This window comes from Fringilla coelebs (assembly GCF_963513975.1).
Source record: "Fringilla coelebs genome assembly, chromosome: Z".
Taxonomy (NCBI): Eukaryota; Metazoa; Chordata; class Aves; order Passeriformes; family Fringillidae; genus Fringilla; species Fringilla coelebs.
In genome coordinates, this window is record NC_140031.1 from 431,072 (window position 1) to 456,046 (window position 24,975).

Consider the following 24,975-nt stretch of genomic DNA (forward strand, 5'->3'; position numbering starts at 1 on the left):
GGGTCTGCAAGCCTGGGCCTTGAGCTGCTTCCTGTGCTGGCAGAGGAAGGAGAGGGCAGGAGCAGCCAAAGCTTCATGAGCAGCTGTGCCAGCGCACGCCCGGCACCTGCAAGGCCCTCGCCCTGCCCAGCTGATCATGTTCCAAGGATCACAGGCACTGCACAACACCCACCTGGCTCCAAAGATGTCCTTCTTCGCCAGATCGATGCCAGAAACCACCTTCACTCTGAGGACTCGAGACTCCTCCTGCGACAGAAAAGAAATGGGTTAATGTTTATTCTCTATGCCATTTTGCAGATCAGCAGCTGGCAAGAGGTTAGCAGATAGTAGGAGTCTCTCCTAGGGAGGATTTGGAAAAGAACCGCCTCTTGGAAGGCTTATCTGAATCCAACCATGAGCTGTATTTGACTCCAGTCAGAGCTGTTAAGAGTTCAATAAAGGCAGAGCAGAAGTAGATAACAGTAATAACAGCATAACAATAATAGCAATAAAAGTAGAAGAGTATTTGCTGAACAGGGCCATTTCACATCCTGAGTGATCCATATGCCACAAATTCATTCTGCATTGACACTGAAGCTCTTCAAGCACAAGGGAAATTATTCATAACATTTCAGTAATGAGAGATGCCTGTAGTGTAAAAATTCAGGATGCGCAGTTAAAAATAAATACTTCCAAGTGAATTTTTTAAGCACATACACCTTGGTGTACGTGGAGAGCTCAAAATCAGCGTTCACTGACAGATGGCAAGTCCTGCAGATGCACATCACTGGAGCATCAGCCTGATGCTCGGTTTATCACTTCACTGCATGAAGCGCCCGAGGAGCATCAGTAAAAATGGCCTTTTTTCACTTTGTTTTTTTCACTGTGTTTGAGCAACAGGAAGAGGCCACCAAAATGAAACCTGGAAAGTCTTCTACAGAAACAGGTTTTGCAGTCCCCCATATCAGTGATACCTTCTCTCCTCTGATAAGCCTCCCAGAGCTGCAAGATACTGGATTCAATTACAGTAACTTGAGACTCTGTTCCTTGAAGCCTGTTCAGAAAACAATTACACCTTCCCACAGGTTTCTCCTGGTCTGTTTGCTTTAGGCAGCTGATAGCCAGACACAGCTTTGTGTCAGCTGTCTTGGCACAGATTTTTGCAACTGTGAGGAAGGTCAGGAGCAGCCCCAAAGTAAAGCCATACCCAGGCAGCCCAACTCACCCCTCTGGAAGGAGGCACAGACAGGGGATCAGAAAACAACAGTCCCATTGAACCTGTCTGCAGGGCAAGTTCCACCCTGGCACATGTCCTGCCCGAGGAGCTGGGCTGCAGCAAAACAACACTTGAGACACAAACCCTTCCTGTAAACCTGGCGTTTGGTATTGTCCCCAGCAGTACTTTCTAATGAGGGAACAGGATTTTTCCCCCAAAAGAGCCCAAAGCTTACCTGAGAGGCGACAAAACAGCACGTGAAAAAGAACAAAGAACTCACATTAGTGATATTTCCTACGTACCACGTGCCTGGTTTTCTAGAGCAGTTTTAATATACAAAAGGCAATGAACTTGCAAATTGTGATAGATAATTCCTTCAATAAGAGAAGAGAGCATAGGAAAAAAACAAGCAGAAACTCAGACTGTTCAGACCTCACTGAAGTAGAACTACAGGGGAAGTTCCAATAGTGGTTTCTATCTGAGTGCTACTCAGATTCCCTCTAGCAAAGTCCAACATCAACTTTGCTAGAGTGGCATCTTCCTCCTCCTGAGGGCACCCCTGCATATTAACTGATTCAAAAGAAATCAAAGAAAAACACAAACAAATAAACAATCCCCCCAAAATCTTTGAAAGAGAAAAAAATGCAAGAGGAGGTCCCACAGCTGGAAGATCCCTAATTCAGTTCTGCAAGATACAAAAGATGATGTTCCAGATGATCTAAACAGATGCTTAAAAACATACCTGAAGGGTCACATCCACTTTAAGGATCCCAGAAGCTATGACCCTGTTCCCTCCTGCCAGAAGGCTACTAGCCTCTCCTCAGTATTCCAATTTAACTAGCAGAACAAGTGCTTTTCCACGTTTGCTTCAATTTTCATATGCATGAAATATGCATACACATATATGTCATGTTTAAAAAAAAAAATTAAACCACTTCCTCAGTTAGGGATGAGGTCTACCATATGTATTAACTTTTGCTGACTCCTTGTATTGCAATTTCGTTCTTTATTTCCAAGTGTGCTCTGTCTAGGTAAAAAAGGAGTTAAATTATTACAGAAACCGTGAGGTGATCTCACCTCATTGTCCACCAAAAAATCAGATAAAGGATTGCTTGGCTGGGCACAGCCTGAGACTCCCAGAGTACCAATTACCTGATGCAGGTTTCCACCCAGCCCTCTCTGAAAAGACTCTACAAGAAAATTGGGATTTTGGTCGGTTTTTGTTATAAACCAAGGGCACAATGCCAGAGATCACTAACCACAGAAAAATTCTGTGTGAGAAGGTCCAGGATCCAAACCCCAAATAATAAAGGGATCCCCAGCACAAGTAGAGAATGGGATGGGATAAGGAGACAGATTGGGAGGATTAAGAAGTGGGGATCTGACATGGCAGACAATGAGGCTGAAGGATAACAAGCATACAGCTGGAGTCCTAATTTTCAAGTAAACAAACAAGAGCCAGCAAAGCAGGGTAACCAGGCTGATCAGAGACACAGCACAGCTCTGAGGGACTCGAGTCAGGGAAGCAGGTACACACACGGCAGGAGCAAGGCTCCCTGGGGAGGAGCCACATGGAGGGAAATGAGGGCTTCCTCCAGCACCCGTGGCTGACCGACTACAGACACCCTGCTGCACTCTAAAAAAGCACTTGCTTAATTAGCCCGGCCGTATCTTAAAAAGGAAAGAGATGCCAGAAGCAATGGTGCAACCGTGAGCTCTCTCAGCTGAACAGCTTCGGGTCCCACATGAACTGACACTGCTGCGCACACACAGACTCCAACAGTCCAGACCACAACCCAATCCACACAGAAACTGCAGAGCACAATTTACTGGCAGTTAAGTACCCTGACTGAAAGACTTCCATCAGTGATCGATCACCTAACAAATTCTTAGAGTCATTTCCCAACACAAACTCCCATCTTCTGGCAAGACCATCTGATATCCTTTGAGTCGGCAAGCAGTGGAGGCAACTGCACACTACAGTTGGGATACTCCAGTTTTGGGATACTCCCTGCCTTCTCCTGCACCCAAGAGGCCAGCACCCACCCTCATCTGCTTATCATCCCACCCCATCCTTCCATGAGCAGCCAAATTCTCCTCCTTGCAACATCACAGAGATCAGGATGCAGGAAACAGCAACCTGGGAACAGTTAAGGGGAGACAAGTCTTCAGAAGCCACTTGTCACTTGAGTTGCCATTTGCCAACGAGAATCTTTGGTTCTGCCCAGAGTTGAAACTACAGAGCAGAAAGAAATACTTGTCTGGTGATGAGACTAAACTATATTCACCTGGGCAGGAAGCGAACACCAGACTGCAATTTTTGTGTTCCACTGAATTCCCTGTGTTTTGTATAGCACATATCCTAAGCTGCTTTTTGAAGCACAGTTTGAAAGAGAAGTTCAGCTCACCCCACAGAGACATTTTCCTATCCTATTTCAACCTTGCCTGGAGCACACTGAGCCTGGAAGGGGCTCCAGGTGCTGCCTCTCCCTACCCCGGATGGCTCCTGCTTCCCCAGGCCAGGCTGTGCTCAGAGCAGCCTCAGAACTGATGCTGCAGTTCCATTCCTGCCTGGCTCGGGTTTGGCACCTACAGTGCACAACACAAGCAGGGATTCAAGGAAGTGCTGTCCTGAGCACTGTGACTCAATCCACTGGCTGCTGGGAACACGAGGCTGTGTGTGCAGCTGGGGATGGTGGTGGAGCTGGAGCATTTTGGCAGCATTTTGCAGGGACATTCCAGCAGCTGTCCCTGCCCACGCTCCTGTCCTGTCCCCAAACACGGCCTCCCCAGCTGCTGCAGCAGCCTGTCCTGAAGGGCCTGGTTACCTATTAGTGCTGAGCTCCACTGCGCCGCACGTCCACACTGACTTCTGCTTTGTCCAATCATTAACATGAAGTTTACATATTCCTGCCTTCCCAAAACATGTCAAAGGTTACAGAGTTCTCCTCTCTGCTGAAGGATAACCTCTACACAGTTTGTGTTCTCTTAGCTGCAGTTCACAGTGCCATTTCGGAGGACTCAGCTTACTTACGTGGAACTAAGCTGTGGAACTGGAAGCCTATTATAGATCAAAACCCAGACTTCATCAACAGTGAACAAACCTCAATTCACCTCAAAAAAGACGAAGGAAAACAGATGTATTTCCAGATTTAGCAGACTTTTGTATGTATATTTATCTGTATTATTCACATTTTGTTAGTTCTTTGTTAAACACACACCATATTCACTTTCTCCACTTGCTCTGGAAAGCCAAGTAATTTCTTAGACCCATTAAAGTACTCACATAAAGAAAACTTACTAAGTTCTCCCCTTGGATTAGTAAAATACCCTGGAGCTGGGGAGTTTAGAGAAGAGCTGTGACAGCAAAGAGAAAGAATGAGGGCCAAACACAGTGTCCCGAGCTGCCTTCTCCCCCACAGGCATGGTGAAATGCTGCCCTTTCAAAGGGTGATCCAGGAGACACAGCTCAGCCAGCACCAGCTTCACCGACATAGAAGTGCTGTAAAACCAACCTGAACAAGCTTTGCAATACACATCCGTGTGTTCTGAATGCACAGAAAAGAAAGCCACACCAATCCAGCCTGATGTAAGAAAGAAAGCTGCATATGTCAACTTCCAACAGGACAAACAATCCCATGACACACGTAGCGTACGCATTAAGAGAACAGCCTGAAAATAACAATCGATGGGGGTATAAAATTAGAAGGTTGACTCGTTTAAATGAACAGACAAGTGTGAAAGGCACAATGGCCGGATCAATGCGAACCAATATTTGAACAGCTGTCACGCAGACCAGGAAGATTAAACATTTAACGTGTTTTTCCAAAGGTATATAAAAGCGTCTCCGAGTGAAAGAGCCCGAGGCGGGCAGGTTTATGCCCCTCTGTTCTGAGCCGCCCAGCCCGTGAGGACGCCAGGCTGTCCCCCCGCAGTCACAGCACAGCCTTCACTCGGCACTGAGCGCCGCACTTACCGCCGACCCCCGCGCCAAGAGCTCCGCCAGGCACCGCTGCTCGCCCGCCGTCTCCGCCCGCACACACGGAAGTTCAGCAACGGCGGCAATAAAGGACCATCGCCACGGCAACCAGGGGAAAGGCCAGCGAGCTTGGGTTTCACCTGCAGAGAGCTTCACCTGAGTCACGGTGGGGGAGTGTCGGTCGGGTTCACTTTGGCTACTTTTTTTCCTTCTCTCTCTGTAAAGACATTTTTGATTCCAACCCACGATAGGCACCAGAGAGGTAAATTTCCACTAACTGCCAGGAAAGAAACCAGATCCCACTGGAATGTTACCTGCCCATAGAGACTCTGTGAATCCAGTTTCATCCACTGAACACCTCATCTCTAGTTTCATTATACCTCAAAGTTTGCAAAACATAACATACTGAAAGATAACAGATCTTTAAGTCAGTGTTTTGATGGCAAAACAAATCCAAATGGAAAAGACAACAAACCTTTAATTCAATGTTTTAACTGTGGCACCTCTGGTTTCCTGAATGAAAACTCACACACAGAGCCCTGCATGCTACACACCCACAAATCACCCAAACACACACCGCTCCTAATTCTCCCCATTTGTGGGGGATAAATCAACCAGGATCTTCAGTTCCAAAGCCAAATCCACTATGTGTCACCTACTTAAGGGCAGTGTTGGCCACAGCAAGCCTAATAACCATGTTAGGCTTCTCCTAAATCTCCCAGCAACTGAAACCAAGTTCAGTGGCAGAAGAGTTGAGCTGATTCTTACTTTGATTTGGTTGATTGAACCAATCCACTTATAGCTGAGTGGAAAAAAAAAGTGCTTTAGGAAGGTATTCCACATCACCCTCCTGCAGAGAGTATTCCCAAATTGGTTTATCCTCTTCTGACTGGCAGCTCCCTAATATCAAACAATGCTGGGAAGCCCAAGAGGGAGAATCCAAGTGGGGTGCCCTGTCTGGTGGGCTGTCACCATCACCCCCAGGGAAGGCAGCTGAGAGCACCCCAAGGAAACAGCTCGATCTCTGATCACAGTGACTTTCTAAAGGCCATAGCAACAGAATGTGGAAAGCTTCCTTATAATTCCTGCAATATCTTACTAATCTTGAAATTGTCAGTGGCAATTTTGCCAACAGTGTTTGATAAAATCTCAGTTGTGCAATGGAAACAAAACCATGCACCAGGGCTATGACCCAAATCTCCACTCTCCTCTGCAAGTTCAGCACAGAAAACAAACTTAAAAGGTCACTTGGTTACAACTCATCTGGCTCAAGCAGGGGCATTAAAATCTCCTTTCAGCTTCACCACAAGCAGCCTAGGAACCCAATTCAGAACTTTGTTCTTGCATGTGTTCATCACACTCCTCACCAAATCCAAGAGTAAATAAAACTGTGCCTTTTCTTACCCACTGAGTTCTCAACCCTCGCTGCAGGATTCAATGTATTTGCAAAAACCCCATTATTTTCTCCACAGATTGCAAAATTAGAGCAACTAAACCTAAAAGCTTTTGGAGAAAAGAAGGCTATGCAGTTTGGATCATAAAGACCCCCTCTCTGAAATGCATTGGTCAGTTCATGGGGCATACTTGGTCCTCCAGAGCGCTCCTAGCCAAGCAAGGATTCTCACACAGAAGGAATCACAAGATGAAGCAAACACCAGTTAAGCATTAAAAGAACTGCAGAGTTTGGAGAACTGTGGTATTCAAAAGCTCATACAACAGAAAAATAGTAAATGTTTTACAATAGTGATTTAGGTCCTATTTCAGACCTCTAAAGAAAAGGGACTATATTCATGTTTTCCTTGGCTGGAATGGCATACTCAGCAGAAAAAAACACCAGGCAGAATTTCATCAAGGCACCAGTTTGTCTTAGAGGGATACTATAACGATGCTGCTCTTCCAAGGGGACAAGCCAGAAGAAAAGGGCACACAAAACTGGAATGAGCAAGTTAGAACACAGACACCAGGAGTGGCGCATACGGATCAAAGGTACCCGCACATCAGTGACAGCGCATGGGACTGGGAGTCCAGACACCCAGCCCAATGCCAAAAGCACACCATTAACAAACAGGCTCAAACCACAGTGCTGCCCTCCTGAAAATCTGCTTACAAGGTATTTTTACTACGTGTTTTAAAAAACTAAGTGTTCCAAGTGAATTGTGATCTATTTTTATAGAAACCCACTGAACTCCATGCAGTTAGATATACTCCAGCAATTTTAGCGAGCGTGTTGAACCAGGCCACCTGTGAGCTTTGGAAATACCTAAGAGGATGCAAAAGAACTTCCATTTAATGCACCTGCTGTAACACACAAGACTTTTTTCTCTTTATTTACCTTTCAGACCTGTTTATATCATTGAAAGAATTCATGTAAGCAAAAAATTGTTTCCTGCACAACCTCATTGATACTCATGCAGTGTCTCATGCAGCAATCACAGAATCATTACAGCGGGGTGAGACCTCCAAGATCACCAAGCCCAACCTTCAACCCGATACCACAATGCCCACTAACATCCTAAGGGCAGGAAGGTACATTTGCTCAATCATCTGTACATGCCATGCATTTACACTCTAGGAAATTCTCTTTCCAAAGGAAACCTTGATCTGCTTTTCTCTAGGCAAGACAAGACGAGTGTTTAGTCTTTGGTGAGAGCAGAGAAAAAGAAAAGCACTTGGTACATGTTGCTATTAAAAACCTGAACAAAGCTTTGACTTGGAATAACTGGTGCATTTGCAGCAATCTGTGACCTGACAGTGACTCTCCTATATGGACTTAGCTTCAAAAAGGAAAAAAAAAAATGCAGTGAAACCAGTCCCACCCAAAAAATCCCACCCAATCTTGATATTGAATGACAGACCAGCACCAAGACCATCTGCATCCAAACTGAACATTTACTGTGAATTTCAACAGAAAATCTGACAGAACTTCTTTTCCTTCCCTCTGGGAATACAAAACCCAAACTGATTAATTAAAACATCAAGGTTTTATTTAAACAAGTACCCCACTTTCTGACATGCACAAACTACCATAAAACAAAGGAACGATGGTTCTCTGTGTAGGATTTTGCCAGTGTCAGGACACTGGCCCTGACACTGGCAAAAGAACAAGGCACGCTGGTTTAATTTCAAATCCTCATTATCCTCAGGTCAGGGCCCACATGGATCCATTACTTTCCAGCAGTACTTCAAAACTTACTAGGCAAAAGAGAATCACTAAAAAGCCATGTCCCCAGTGGATGTCTGACAACCCTGTGCAGTAACAAGAAAGGGTCTGAATTCCCAATTAGCAGCCTGCAGCAAGGACTCACAGAAGGACCTGACAGGAGTCAGGTCCTTTCAAAGCAGCTGCTCTAGAACAACACAAAGATTTTTACCTTTCACTAAATGAACATCTGATACATTTATACTTAATTATTAAAAAAAAAATTAAACATCTTGAACTGGTGTTTTTTGATCTCATGAAATGCATTAGTCCCTTAACATTCAAACTTTTTAAAAGTGAAAAATTATGCCTTACACTTAATACAATAATCTCAATTTTTTCCTGTGTAAAATGGCATACAAATCCAGTGCAACGCTGTACTTTAGACAAACAGTTCCCACAAAAATCCACTAATGTATCCAAAAGCCTCCATCAGTGCTCAGCAGACACACCCACTCCCCGCCCGAATTCAGCAGCGATGTTACTCTGGTTAATGCCATTCCCAACTCAGGGCCAGGCCAGGCGGGGCTTGGAGCAATCTGGGCTAGTGGAAGGTGTGGCAGAGCAGACACAGCTCCTGTATATAATAGGGGAAGTGGAGCTGCGTTCACTCCACTAGCCCAGCTAGTTGCCAACAGATCACACAAACATGTTTATGTAACCACAATCTATATTCTTGTTAGATATTTAATGATTCCAGACCATAAACCATCAGCGGCTGCACTGTTTAATGACAAAACACACATTCAATAAAACCGTAATCCAACAATAAACTGTGATTGGAGGCTCATTTCTAACCCAGATAACTCCAGAGATTGATTCCACGGCACACACCCACAGCCCAGAACTGCACCACAGGCTGTTTCACCTGGAGAAAAATGGGACAGGGAGCTCCTTAAACAGGCTTTGCTGGAAAAATCTTGAGAGAAGGAAAACTATGCCAACTGACACAAAAATGCCAGTGTCATTCTTAAAACCTGAAATACCTCTGAACTTTTCCGTCTCAGAAAGACACAAGGCTCAGGTACCCTGGGTGATGGACACTCAGCCAGCAGGGACACGCCAGGCTGGGAGAAGTGTTTGCCAGAGGGAAGAGCTGGCTACACCGCAACTACTTTGGGACACCAGAGCCCACAAGTCATCTCTCCTAACAGCCCATGGAGTGCCTGATGTGAGGCAGTGCTCTTGTTACTGCTCCACAGAGGCTGGAAAAATGGATTTACTTGTGCCTCAATGGGCAAAGGGTGCTGGGGACAGAAGCAGAGAGGCTGAAGGAGGTAGGTTTGCTCAGACTGCAGTAACTCCTAATTCCTAAGGATCACAGCCTGACATGAGCAGGGAATTCAGCCTGTACTTTTCACTTTTTAGCTGTTGTAATAGCTTACCTGCAGCAGCTTTAGCTCAGAGCAGAAGTTGGGAATGTCAGTTTTCAGAGACACTTCATTTTCTGACACAGTTTGTTTTGTTGCATGAATCATCCTATTATCCAACCAGAAATTAAATTAGATCTTCCAGCTCTTGGCGGCAGTTAATAATTAATGTTACCGTATGAGTTTCCAACCTCCCCTGGTGAAAAAATTCTTCCAAACACATTAACATTTCAGTGAGTGGTGTTGCCAGTCACTCCAGCAGTTCACTCCTTTGGCTTCTCTTCTTCATCTTGATCAAGTTTCTTTTTTTAAAGGAATAACAAGTCATAGCCTCTAGCAGTACCTCTTGTCCATTAAGGCTTTGCTCCCCAGGAATTTCACACTTGGAGGAAGAATCACTCCATTACAGCCTCTGCCCAGATTAGGGGAGAAAAAACAGCCACTTAAACCAGTGAAAAGGCCAAATCAATAGAGAAGGGATCTGCTCCCACCAGAAACATCTCATGTCAGACATTTGGATCCTGGTTGTAGTCCTGGTGTTTCCAACCTACTTGCACACTATGTTCTACCTCCTTCTCCTCCTTCCTTTCCTACTCCCTTTTTATTACAGCAGCCCTTCACAAAGCTTTGACTCTTTTTGTTCATTATGAGTATTTATTTGTCATATAAATGGATAGCCTAGGGCTAGCAGGCTCTTCTATCTGAGAGCTGGTGTTTCACAAAGAATAAGAAAACTGTTCAGTTACTAATCCAGGCTTAAGGCTGACTAGATTTTGGCAACTGAGCAGGAGCAAGCACAGCGCCTCCTGGCTGGAAAGACAAATCTTCTTCACTTCTTCTCCAGTGCATCCACTGACATACAGAGATATGTTATCAACAGCCAAAGATGAGAACACAATTTAAGTTCATGTGAAAAATAACTGGAGTGAAAAAAAACATATTAACAAGAACATGCCCAATGCAGGAGACTGAGTAATTCAGCTGCAGAAGCTCTCTCCTATGTATACGTGCATAGAAGGAGCTTTTGAGGAGGAAAAGTAGGTACTATCTTAATTTAAAGGCATTTTCTTTTTTTAATGGGATATGCTTGTCTTTCACACACTATAAAAGAACAGATTCTAAAGAAAAACAAAGACAGTGATAGTGATACTGAGTGCTTTTTCAGTTTGTAACTGTAATATATTGATGGTGGAAGGTTTGGAAGGGTTTCAGGGAGGGTTGGAGTGTTGCTTGCATTGGTTATTGGATTTGGAGTGGCCATTTGTTTTGTTTTTTGGTTGTACTAATTGTTTATGGGAAAATCCTTCAAAGTTTGTGAAATTCTATCAATAAATGGATTGTTGCTGGACCAAGCTCAGAGATTAGCTCAGTCACTCGTTCCCAAAATGGTACTTGACACTGACTAGACTAAGAAACACTCATTAAAATATTCACCACTCATTATCTAAAACAAAGGCTGCACTTTGTGTCCTGCCAGGCATTCTGGATGCAAACTGGGGCTCGATGCCCCAAACAAAAGGCACATTCAGAATCCATGTTTTGCAGAAGCGCTGCAATAGGGTCAGTCATTCAGCATCCCAGAGCAGGACCTTGTCCCAGGGAAACACAGATGCATGTTCCTCCAAGAGGCAGAACAGGAAGGGAGCAGAGGCACAGCAGTGCTGAATTCCTCAGGCAAGTCACAGGCAGTGGCTCAGCTTCCACAGCAACCGGCAGCGTAAAGAAACTATTGCTTCTATCTGCTTATTCCTGACCCTGTATCACGTTGCTACCTGCAGAGATGATGAGGTACACACAGGACTGGTTGCTCCTGACACCACAAGGACTTTTAGAGAGCTCAGTCAACAACCTTGGGAATAAAGAACAGGATTTTTCTTCCAAGAACACAAATGCATATTACAGCAACTGAAGTACAGCAGTGAAAAGCTCTTGGTGGTGGGGGGGGGGGGGGGGGGGGTCACACAAATTAACACAAGTCTGAAGAACAAACTCGGTTTCCTCCAGGCAGGTTTAAATGAAGTCTCATCCCCTTCCAGAAATAACAAGATGATTTACACAAAATCCAATCCTGCTGCTAAAGGGTGACCATGCTGTACAAAGCATAGGGAGAAAATCAGCTTGGAGCTGCAGAGCCCAAACTGCAATGGCACAGAACTGCTTCCTTTCACGGGCTCCCACTGGACATAGGCTGGGGCTCCACTGACACTAAGAAAAATCTCCTTAGTGTCATTGAAACAGCAGGGATGTTCCAGTCTGAGTGGCATCACTCCAAGGACTGACGCAACATTAATGGCCAGTTTGACAGGGGAGAAGGGCTTAAACCTCTCCCGAAAACTGCAGGGAGTACCCCTCTGAAAGCACAGACTGCAACCAGAGATCAGAGATGAAATCCAAAGGTCAAGAACTGCCCCCGTTGCTGAGCACAAGCCACTCACAGCAAAGACCTCCACGCTGGCTCTTCAGCCCCTCCTCGCTCTTGAGTTTAACACTGAGCCCCAGGGACAGAAGTGAGAGGACACCAACCATATCCACAGGAAACACAAGACCCAGGTAAATGCCAGAGCAAGAGGAATTCAGGAAGCCCCAATAAGAGCAGTAAACAGCTCTTATCACACAGAAGTCCTGAATTTTCAGACATAGCACGCTCACAGGGTACACAAACGCACACAACGTGTTCCTCCTGACCAGCTGTCTTCCGGACCAAAAGCCAGCTGTGGGAGGCAGAGAGTTCTGCCACCTCTGGTCTCCAGGACAGGGACAGTGCCCCAGCCCTTGGGGTCAGCCTATCCCCATGGCAGCCTGAGCACCCAACACCCCAGAAACAAGCCAGCAGGAGATGCCTTGGGGAGCCACACCAGCCCCAGGACACAGGTAGAGCCTGTTTGACCCCCTGATGGCAGCCACCCCAGGTCACACATCCAGCAACACCTGTGTGACAACCCCAGTGTCCACCAGCCCTAGTGTGTGATTCCAGGCTGGGGGATCAGCCACAGCACTGCCTCACCTTCCCAAAGAACATCAGGAGATGCAAGTGCTAAACAACCAAAACCAGCCTGTTTCCACAGCAACAGTTAAGCACTGACACACAGAGCTCCTGTAGCACATTCCAACCTTATCAAAGGCTATCTATTGGCACGTGTGCTCCAGCCTGCAGTGACACCGGGCTGGGAACCCCAAATTCACTTCCCAAATGCTACAGTTCTGGTGTCCAGCATGCAGAGGTGACCAGAAGTACTGAGTGCTTAGTGATCTCCCTCAATGGCTGCAGCAGCCATTTCGGCCCTCACCTCTGACCTCCCTCTCCCACAGGATCTACTTCCTGTCCAAATTTTGGGAATTTGAAACAACAACTTCACCCCCCGTAGGGCACAGACACTTGAAACTGCTGGGAGCTTGTGGCATGCACTGGCCCAGGGTACAGGTACCTACACCAAATTACAGATGGTCATCTCTCACTGGAGTGAAATGAAGAAACACAAATGCAGGTACAAGTAGCTCAAAACTGAACTGACCATACCCTATATAAAATGACAGCAGCACAAGGGATTAAAGGTAAATTCTCATTATGTCAGCAGCATGAAGAAACTACTCAGGGTTTTGCTAAATCAATTCAAGCAGTGTTAACAGGTTATTTCTTTAATAATAATGTCAATCAAAACAGTGACTAAAGCTGTGACTGAAATGTTTTAAAATATGCAGAGTTCCAAGCCAAATTTTGGACAACATTCCAAGAAAAAAAAGTGATATGGGTAGGCACATGATACGAGAAGGTGAGCACAGGACTTGAAAACACATTAGCTACAAACTCCAGCATCTTAACTCTGTAGACTTTGAGGCCAGTCACTAACAGTTGTGAAGGGCCCATGGTTTCAACAGCTTCCAAAGGGGCTCTTGTCAGGATCTTGCATTAGGAGCATGCAGGAACATGGTGACAAATGACAGGGCAGGTAATCCACACCCAGCCTGTAACCATTTAGCACAGTCTGGTTTACAATGTTTGACTTTCAAACTACAACAGAAACTAGTTAAGACAAAACCAAAACCTGACTGCAGCTTGATTTGGCACAACCTCTAGTACAGCTGCAGGATATCCCTGGAAAAAACAACTCTGACCTTGCTCCCAGCCTGGTCAGACCTGCCCAGAACAGCACCTGCAGGACAAGGGGGATCTGCTGGCCTCTGCTGCAACCACCTGTCCCATTCTGGGGTTCCAGAGCACCACAGCCACCACCCTTGGGATGCAGCTGGACCTAAAACAGGGATAAGTAAAATCTCAGCCTCAACACAGGGGAGGAAAATGCAACATATTCTTTATCATGCTAATTAGAACACAGAATGAGAAGGCAGCGTCTGGATAAGAGAGGTAACAGAAGCATCAGGATAATCCACTTTGTACAAAAAAGAAAATTTGGAAAAAATATCTATAGTGCTACCTTAGAAAGAGAACAATCCATTCAGGTTCACTACCTGTTATCTCTCCTAAAGGCCCCCATCCTGCTCTGGTTTCCAAACCTTCAGCCAGCCTCCCTGGTGGCCAGGGGAAGTCTGTCCCTGTTCCTGCCCAGCTCTCAGGTCGCTGCACCTCCAGGGAGCACCCAGCGGCACTGCTGGAATCCTGATGTCATAGCCACAACCAGAGAGCAGCTTCTGAGGAAGGAAAACACACCTCTGGCACTCTCAGGCTACCCGTGCCATGGGAACAGCTAGGTTTTAACGAGAATGCTCTCGTCTCCTACAAGTCTCTTAGCAAGCATGACAGGTAGGAGAGGATCAACCCCAGAACTGTGGGCGAGAAACGGGACCGGAGCCATCCGAGGCAAGGACGGCATAGAAGAAACCAGCTCTCCTGCTGGGCTGTAGCTGCCAGGAGGCGCTGCCGACAGAGCAGGCAGGAAACAAGATTCATCCCCACTCACCGCGCTCCCAACGCGCCCCTGCTCCAGCAGCAGGGACAGCGAGTCATCAGCACGGACACTGTCAGGATACAGGTGCGTCACCGCATTGTTGGGGACAGCCTATCCTGCGCCAGGGAAAACCACACTGCAAGGCTCCCTCCCACAGGGAACAGAAAGGAGAAATGCCTCCTCGGGCCACGGTAGCAGGAGCGGTGTTATTCACACACAGTCCGTGCCAGGCATGCACAGGAATTTACCTGACTCTCAGGACTCAGTGTTTTTCTATGGACACTGGAAAAAAGGAATAAAATAGTAAATGACCAAACTTGACCAGATGGGACTGAAACAAGCCAAACAGCCAGCAAGGATAAATGCAGAGGTCTTCCTGGCACCCAGCTGTGCCTCCAGCACTTAATCCTAACGACACAAGTGCAGGCTGTGCAAGGAACATGCCCCTCACTGTGGCACACAGCACCTAAGCTGCCCAACTCACCACTCCAAGGATCGAATCGGGCAGTTCTCCATCTCAAGTGTCCACCCACCCAGTGGGATGGGCGTAAACTTTAGCACTAATACTGCCTTTTAACAAAGGGGTGGGGGGGAAGGCACATGTGGAGATACGAAGTGAGGCAGGGAGCTGATCTTGAACCCTGAACAGTGACACCATTTCCTCAGCCATAAAATGGAGCCGCATCTATGCTACTGCTATATGATCTCAGTTCACTAAAGCAAGGCCTGTCCAAGACAGAACATTTTCAAGTTCTTTCAGCTTAGTTGTTACAAACAATAGCCAACATTTTATAATACCTCAAACATCACTGTACCAAGAGCAGAGGTTAAAGAAGCACATCCATTGTTCATCGCTGCACAGCAAAGCTGTTGCTTTCTTAATAAGGCTGAATCAGCACAAGCACAAACTCTGTACTCACAGTTTTGTCCACTCACCACTTCTCCCTCTTACCACTCCCTTCACCACAAACAGTAGGAATGGTCAACTCAAGAAATCTTTAAAGAAAGGTTAAAAACTCCACTTCTTTGTTAAGAAATTAATCTATTTAATATTCTGCTTTTAGACAAACTTGTCAGAGACTTCATCAGGGGCAGGATTCTAGCCAAAGCTCTGGATTCATGACACCCACAGCCACAAAAGAGCAGGTGCCCTACCCTCCCTTCACACACACCCTCCACCACCACCCCAGCAGCTCGTGCCACGTACCTCTGACTTCCACCAGCTTTCCAGAAGTTATTGCAATTCCAGACATTACTGCAGTTCAACAGCCCTCCAAAGACATAGGACACTGTCCACAAGTGGCCCCAGGGTGTACAAGAGAAAGTTGCACCCCTCTTTCAGCAGTGCAAATCCACTTGATTTGTGTCAGCTGCTCCAGAAGCCATCAGCCTCAACTCCCTCTGTGCAAGTACAGGGTGCCAGGTGCAAGTAAACTGTCCTGGGATCAACCACTGACACCAGCACCACCTGAAGATCCTTAGCACAGACCAAACACAGCACCACCTGAAGGTCCTCAGCACATATCAAAAACCACCAACTGATGGTCCTCAGCACATATTAAATACCAGCACCAGCTAAAGGACCCAGGCACATATTAAATACCAGCAGAAGGTCCTTAGCACATATCAAGCACAGCACCAGCTGAAGGACCCAGGCACATATTAAATACCAGCATCAGCTGAAGGTCCTTAGCACATATTAAATACCAGCAGAAGGTCCTTAGCACATATCAAGCACAGCACCAGCTGAAGGACCCAGGCACATATTAAATACCAGCATCAGCTGAAGGTCCTTAGCACATATTAAATACCAGCAGAAGGTCCTTAGCACATATCAAGCACAGCACCAGCTGAAGGACCCAGGCACATATTAAATACCAGCACCAGCTGAAGGTCCTTAGCACATATCAAGCACAGCACCACCTGAAGGTCCTCAACAAGCACCACCTGAAGGTCCTTAGTACATATTAAATACCAGCACCAGCTGAAGGACCCAAGCACATAACCAGCACCAGCTGAAGGTCCTTAGCACATACTAAACACAGCACCAGCTGAAGGTCCTCAGCACAGCACAAACACCCAACTGTGCCACAAGGGCCCAGTGCTAAGGAGGCAGTCACAAGAGGCAGCCCTGTACTACACCCAATCCATAAATCCACATTTGGTTCATTTGAATAAATCAGGCTGAAGTACCTCTGATGGGAGTAGCCAGTACAATCTCATTTCCAGGCACCTGGGCTTTCTCCATCACCAATGGTCTCAGCTTGGCCACCTCTTTCCCACTCCAAAACCCAACACTTCTGTGGGGACTTCCACATGGCTTCAACAGCAGCATGCTCCAAACCTTACATCCAGTGCCACCAGGAAGAGGCCAAAAGCAGATTTTCCCCACCACACCCATTTCCAAACAGACCATCCACGAGGGAGCCACCCCAGGACATGTCCTGCACACTACTCATCACGCCCATCTCTACAAAATCCTGCCATGAATTCAGTGTGATCATCTACATAACATAGAGATGCTTAAGGACAGTCCGACTTTGAACTGCTTTCAATTAAAACCAACAAAGATTACAGGAACATACTTCCACCCTCAAGCCAGGATTATTCAACACTAGGATCTGCCAAAGGAGAGCGGACGGCACAGTTGTGCTCCCCGTTCCAAATCATTCTGCTTCTCTCCAGCAGATAAACTACATGGAAACAGGAAAACCTGACTGGCGCTGGCAGGACGCCAATGCAGCCACACTGATCCGTGCAGTGAGGCACAAAAACAAGATGCTATGGCTAAATGGCAAAGCCCAACTCATTCATGAAATGATTCTTCAGAATAGCCAGTGTTCTCACAACTGGAGATGTTTATTTTGATTACAGAAAAGGTTCCTATATCCTAGAAATAAGGATTCTGACAAACACCTACAGCCTGCAAGCACGCAGGAATTATGGTCAAATGGAGGGAAGAAAAAAAAGAACAGTTACAATATACACACCAAGACTGTTGCCCAGTCAAGACATCACCTAGCAGACACAATACATCTCAATGCATTCCATAATCCATCTCAGAAATCAAGTTTCTGGATTTATTTTGTTGGGGCTTTGAGTTGTTTTTTATAGGTTGGCTTATTTTTAACTATTTTAACTGCAACTAGCTTCCAGGCCTGTGCAATTTAGCCACTGCACATCTCTTATTTTAAAATTAATCACTAGTTCTCTACAGAAAACAATCCCTTTCCTAAGGATTTGGTTTTCTTCTTTCTGGCAGGGGAGAAGAAAAGACAGCGGGAGTAGGGGAAGGGAACACTCCAGCACTAGAAACTGGGCAGCTTAAGAACCCCATGCTGGAAAAAGTTGGCATGACAGTGTGTTGAATACTTCTGAAAGCCACAGTTCCAGTCCCAGGTAAGCCCTGTCAGGTGTTAGTACTGACCTGGCAGCAGCTCTAGTCCTGAGCTGAACACAGCAGCAGTAAAACCACATTCCTTTCTCCCAGTGCTCATGTTAGGAGTCACCCAACCTGTGCCACATTCCTACCCAGCCTACCCAAAATAACAGTGTACACAAGATTACACTGCACTTCTTTCTGCAAGGGGACAGAGCTGCCCAGCAGCACTTCTACTGCTACAGTAAAACCCTCCTATTCAACACAATGAAACATTTAAAAGGAAGTAGCAGTGAAAGCAAAAGATGGAGAAAATTTATGGAAGGTAATGAGATTTCTCTGTTCACCAACACCAAAATTTAATTGTCATTAAATCAAGCAACTTCTGCACATTGTTATCCCATCTATGACTTTCTGTTGACTGAAGCTGTTGGATAAACCAGGCCTCACTGCTATTACAAAGCCTGGAAGTTTCCAGCTTGCTCAGAAAGTCCCAGTTTATATTGCAGAGTTTAATTAAGCAAAGGTCTTGGCCCCATCCAATGTTCTGGGTCTGAGAGGTTGTCAAGTCGGCCCAATCCAGCAGAAATCAGTGAGCTGCCAACAGGCTGCACCCACAGCACCACCTCCGATGTGGCCTCTGGATCCTAAAGCACCTGTGCAGGCAGTGCACCTCGCACCAGGAGCTGTGTTCGGTTCAGAAAGGAAAGGTATTATATAACACAAAACCTTTCACTGGCTGGAGACACATCTCCAGCCTAGAAGCTGCAAGGGTGAATTCTGCCCACAACATCCTAAGATGTAACACTGATTCCCTTCTGACAGATAAGCTCATTCAGCACTCATATCATGCCTGGTGATATTTTCAAAACAAAACACAAAAAATCCCGTCAGAAATCTGTTAACTATAACTCCCAGTGCAAGCTGTGCCCCGGGAGTGAGGTGGCTGCTCATCAACAGGTGTGGAGCTCACAGTCCATGTTTGCTTCCGAGGAAAATGGCCTCTGTGCAGGAGCAGAGGAAAACCACGAGTTTCCATTTCCCATTACACAGCGCCCTCCAACGGCCAGCCCTTCACACGAAACGCAAGGAAGGCTTATCCCCCTTCGCAAAGGCAGCAGCGGAACCATATGGGCTGCACTACCTGCATGCCACCCTCAGAGGACAGAACAACAGCCAGGGGAGACAGAGCCATCTCTGGATGGGGGGTATAGCTAAAACTAACATTCCTTGTCTCCCTCAGACCCTCATGGTACTACAAGCCTCTTCAATGTCTTTACATTCTTTTTATAATAAAACTAGAATTTATTTAGTGTCAGCACTAGTGACCAAAACATGCCGATAACTCATCAAAAGTTGGTTTAAAATGCAGGCTGTTATAAAAATCTATTGACCTCCTGAGAACCACAGCCTATTTTGATATTCTGCCACACAAGCAGATATGCAAGCCCTGTCATTTATTAAATGCTTCCTTGCCTGGATTTTTTAATCATCATTTAAGGTTTACATGCTAGCCCTGAAGCCAGTGCACTTAGTCTGTGAAAACAATTCAGGGTCAATAAAAAAGTCACTATTCTGAATTGCTTATTGCTAAGACACTGTCAGTGCTGTGACCAAGGGAGGCCCTTCTCACACTCAGATGGCAGAGTGAGGCTTTTATGTAACTGGAATATTCAGAGCAGAAACAACAGAGCTCTCATTTAAAGGGTCTGTGCTCAGTGGTGGTGACGAAGGGTGCATCTTCTGAAGGAACTCAAGGGTTTTTTCACATAAAGCTTCCAGGTTTCAAGAACACAGTGGACTGGGCTAGGCTGGGTGAGAGCTCATGGGGCCAGGGTGCATCCCTGGGCAGACTGGCCCCCCCACACTGTCCCTTTCCACCTCACAGCTGAGGAGCCACAGCCGCCCACAAGCAGCTTCTCCAGGACATCAGTGCCCTGGTCCTTCATCCAGCACTCTTCCAGTGCCACAGCACCCGGAGCTCCAGTACTGCTCCAGTTGCTGAGCTGGGAGCCAGCACTATGAAGGGACATGGCTCTGGAACCCCTTCCCAGCACCAGTCTTGGTAGGGGCTCCCTGGGGACAGCCAGGGCTCAGGAAACACCTCTGGCCGTGCCAGCACAGCGCAGAAGCCGGGTGAGCTGCAAGGTACAGCCTCACCACCGAGACCACACAACAGGAAACGTCATCTGAAATCTAACTGCAACCATCTACAACACTGACACTGCCCAAACAACGCAGCATTGCCATTACTTCCAAAGCCTGCAGTTTGCTTGCAAAGTAGAGACACCCGGGCCTGAACTCCCACATGTCACTGCTGTCACCAAGCCCAAGGAGGGAGGGAAAATCGCAGTCCTTTTCCTCCCCAGTAAATCCTGCTGATTATGAGCAATAACACCTTCTTGAGGCCTTTGCAGCCCCATCTCATGGATCTGTTAACATGACACTCGAGTACCAGGAAAGAGACACCCTCAAGGGAGATCATTCCAGAGCAACAAATCCATCAGGAACATGTAAACACGAGGCACAAAAGCCAACCTCCCATATGCCTCAGTCTGAAACAGTTTGCACAGACAGTTTATCCATCACAGCACAAGCTACATTTCACCACAACACCACTGTGGAAAATCTTGGCTTATTCCTTACCTTGATGCCAGATCCAGTACAGGTGAGCCTGTGCTCTACAGGAATCCATCCTGCCCATAGCAACCATTTCCAGCACACTCAGAGATGGGTTTGTTTCCCTTTCCCCAAATTGTGTCTCAGTAAAGCAAAGCACCACACAGGCTCCTGAGATCCTGAAATCCTTCAGGATTCACTCTTCAGGTACAAGGCTTTGCCCAGCACAGCACACCAGAACTGAGATGAAAGGTTAGGCTACGGTGACAACACACACAGAATTATTTATCTTGAGGCATATGGGATTGTATCTCACACATCAAGATATTTTCAGGAACATAAGATCCTTTTGACAATTTCTAAGGCATGACAAAGTGCCATCTCAGTAGGAAGCTTCTAATTCCAATTGACTCAATCACAAGTCACAGAAGTTGAATAGAACTTAAAAGGAGAAGAATGCTGGAACTGCAGAGAGCAGTTTCACATATGAACCTCCTTTTCGCCTAATATTTTAAAGTTTAAAAAGACATTCTTCAAGTATCTTTTTTTCTGAAGTTACATTTTTTATTAAAGCAAACAAGTTCCAAGGAGCTGCAAGTTTTGCTTCCATCCAAGGACACTAAGAAAGCAAAATGTTTGTGGATTTGTGTGGGCAACATCTGACTCTCAAGAAACCCAAACTGAAAAAAACAAGAGGTTCACTTCATTCATAAATATTTTCCATTACAAAGGGCTGTAAGTTTTTATATACACTGATACTTAGAGATTGCATGAAAGCATCTAAGCTTCCAGGAGCCTGTGTAAATACTATTTCAGAGAATCACAAAGAGGCCAAGGTTGGCATGAGCCTCTGAAGGTCACCTGGCCCACCCCCTGCTTAAGCCAGAGCTGGCTGCCCAGGCCTGTGTCCCAATGGTCCCAAACAGCCCCACGGACGGAGCTCCAACAGCCTCTGAGCAGTCTGGCCCAGCGCTGAGGTCATCCCGACAGCGAAAAATTGGCAGGGTATGAATCTGATTTACAACTCACTTTAACTAATTAATATAAAAACTTTACAGTTCAGGTTTACAAGGAGGCTGATCTATGAACACATCATCTGCCATGAAAAACTGCAATTGCTGGCTCATCCCCTGTGACTCAGTGATCCACAAATCCCCAAAAGGCCTAGTGTTCGAACACCTGTCAGAGTCCTTGGGCAAAGGGGAACCATATTCACATGGAAGGCAGCCCTGTGCGCAGGGATGAGTGCAGGCCCACAGTCTGCAGACACGCTGGCACACGCAGCCCAGGCCTGCTCCACGCCTACCACACACATCAGCTGTGCAAGCAGAGGGAAGCCTGTGCCTCTGGTCTGTAGAAGAGATTGCTGCTTCTCTCTCTGGAGAGCCACTCAGCAAGTCCGGCTCGCATGTAAATCACTGCATTTTCCAATCAGCAAATGTGCCAGGAGTGGAAGCATTGCGCGAGGCCAACTCAAAGCCCTCCAAAACCCATCTACAACAGATCTGCGAAGTGCATTTCAAACCCAGGCAGGAACAAAGGAAATGAATAGGCTGAATATGTCCATGTACGTAACTCAGCCTCTCACGGCTCTCTCACAGCTAATAGAGCTCTGCTTTCCAAAAAATGATGAGCCAAGTCCAGGCCAATGCTAGCAGGAAGTCATTACCCACAGGCCAGCATGCAGAGAACTGTCAGGATACCTTCCTCAGCCCACTTGAGCTTTACCTTCACTAGAGCTTTCATACAGCCACCTTCCTGAGAGAGACCATCCTCCACTCCTCCATGGTCTCCTCTGCCATTACTAGACTCAACAGCAGGTCAGGCTCTCAGGGTCATAAAACTACAGCCCAACAGCCTCTAAGTATCACCTGCACCCTTCTCCATGCCACCCCTCCCTCAGACCCTTCTCCCTCTTTCTTCCATTCTATTTCCATTTGTGGATTCCCACTGTAGTTTTAGATGGTCACTGCTCTTCCTGAGAAGCGTCCAGCATCAGCAGATGCACAGCAAAGCAAGAGACAAAGCACAGTCTGCTGTCCCTCAGGCAGTGTGGCTGTGGTCATCACTGCAGCTGTGACATCGGTCACTGCTTAGAGACCGGAGCCTTTCTTTTCCCAGCATCTCCGTTTTTTAAGAGCTTGGTTTTACCTCAGGAGATGACCGACAAACACATCTTCTTGCCCACTGCTCCACAGGCCAAGTCCCCAGCATCTGCTGGGGCTGAGCATCACAGCAGGAACAGCTCCTACTATCCCGAGATCCCTCCACCTCCAAGCCAAGGTGAGAGAGCCAGCAGATTTCTCCCTGTATCCATTTCTCTTTAGCATTCTGTGCAAGTACCAGCATATGTCGAGGCAGGAGGCAGGGACAAAAGACACAGCCAAGCGCACGCACAACAGAAAAGGCAGCAGCCAAGCTCCAGCATGATGTTCTCAGCCACCTCCCTGGGACCTGGCAGGGGGGCTCCAGGTTTCTCTTTTCCTCACAGATCACACTTGCTAACATAAGCACAAAAGCACCTCCAATCAAATGTCTTGGGATGCCCATGCTGGGACAGCAAACCCCACTGCCTTTAGTTGTTCCCTAAGCCTGTGCAAACCCCCCAGCAGCCCAGCAGCAGGCAAGATCACCACAGGCCCCCTGGAGCCCAGGACCGGACAGGATTACTGGAGGCCCCCCAGCAGCCCCAGAGCAAGCAGGGCCCTGCAGATGGCCCAGCTACCTGCAGGGTGAGGCAATGCACCGGAGCTGGCCCAAAGCTGCTTGGGGACTGGTGCCAGCCACCGCTGTGCTCATGCGAAGGCTTATGGAAACAGCCAGAGAAGAGAAGGTTCTCCTCTGCTGTTGTGCTCGCTATCTACATCACCCAACACTCCTGCAACGCCCTCTCCTCTCCCCTACCTTCACACACACGCAGAGCATTTGCAATCACTCTGCTCTCAGCTTTATAATTTAACAACAGAATGACACCCCCCCTTACCAAAACACCCACTCCTGCCCAGGAACCTCCTTCCCAATGAGAATCAAACATTACAGTCATCCAGACCCGGCGCTGCTGAAATATACCAGGTAAGAAACACTGTCAGTTTCAGAAGGCAGAAGATGTTTTTAATGTTTCTTCTACACCACAGACAGACTGACACATCACCCGTTGTGTTCAGCCCCACAAAACCGGAAGCAATGCTGTTGTAATTACTATTCACTCCTGTAAAAATAAAAGATATACATGCGCTCCTAACAGCCGATACCCTGAAACCACAGCCCAGTAATGCAGCCTTGCCCATTGCTGATGCTCTATGACACTGACTCCTAAGAAAAGGAGCACCTGACCAAGGCAATTAAACAAAAAGGGCATTAAGTAAGATTTTTAACATTCACCTAAAGTAAACTGGACCACTCTCCTAATGCCTGTATGATTTGCTTGATTCTGCAGAAGACATCGGCTGATAAAGGCGGCGGCACACGGTGATTAGTTATCGCGGGTCCTACCCCGCTTATCAGCTCCATCTGCATTGGGGCCAGGCTGTGTCTGACACAGTACCCGGCGCACGGGCCCGGCGGCTGCTCCGCTCCGGCCCCACGGCCGCTCCCTGGGGACACCGGCAGCGCTGCGGGGAGAAGGCGGAGAGGGGCGGCCGCCCCCGCCCGCAGCACCGCCGGCCGCGGCTCTTTGTTCGCCGCCGGCCCCACCGAGGCACCCGTGGGCTCTGGGCGGCCGCACCTGCCTAGGGCGCTGGCAGCGCTCCCCGGGCCGGGCCGCCCCCGAGCAAGTGGCCGCTGCGGGAGGGGCGCGAAGCCGAGGGGCGGGCAACGCTTGCCCTCCCGGACCGACCGTCGACCTTCGCCCAGCTCCCGAATCCCAGCCGCCGCTCCCGCCGACGGGGCCCCGGCACACCCCAACCCAGCCCGTCCTCGCCGACCCACCTCGTCCTCCGAGAGCCCGTACACCGGTTCCGCCGCCGCGGTCGCCATGGAGCCGCTCCCGGGCCCGCCGAGCTGCCCGCCGCCGCCTTCGCCCCCGCCGCCGCCGCCTTCTCCTGCTGCCGCCGCTGGCCCGCGGGCGGCGGAAGACGCCGGGAGCCGAGCCCGGCGGAAAGGGGCCGGGGGCGGGGCCGCCGGGGGCCGCCCGCGCTGCCGCCGCCGCCGCGGGCCGGGGCTGAGCGCGGCCGCAGGGACGGGGAGCGCCGGCGGGGCGGGGAGAGCGCCGGCCCGGCCCAACGGCGGCGGGCGGGGCGCGGCACAAAGCGCGGGAGGAGCCGCGCTCCGCGTCCCGCTTCGCTCCGCGTCCCGCACCGCCCTGAGGGACGGGCGTGAGGGGGCGCGAGGA

The 24,975-nt window shown here is 47.9% G+C and overlaps 1 protein-coding gene across 2 annotated transcripts in view; it reads right to left on the minus strand.

Annotated features, from left to right (window-relative positions):
• NEDD4L (NEDD4 like E3 ubiquitin protein ligase) overlaps nucleotides 1-24,684 on the minus strand; it is an 81,766-nt gene extending 57,082 nt beyond the window's left edge. The window contains exons 1-2 of one of the 2 annotated variants that reach the window (XM_084225671.1): nucleotides 24,573-24,684; nucleotides 173-246 (exon numbers count right to left, since the gene is read on the minus strand). In XM_084225671.1, coding sequence (XP_084081797.1) covers nucleotides 173-246; nucleotides 24,573-24,620 — 122 coding nt within the window. In that variant the 5' untranslated portion in view covers nucleotides 24,621-24,684. The remainder of the gene's footprint in view (nucleotides 1-172; nucleotides 247-24,572) is intronic. The other variant, XM_084225672.1, reaches the window with a different exon arrangement.
• Nucleotides 24,685-24,975: the final 291 nt, after the last annotated feature.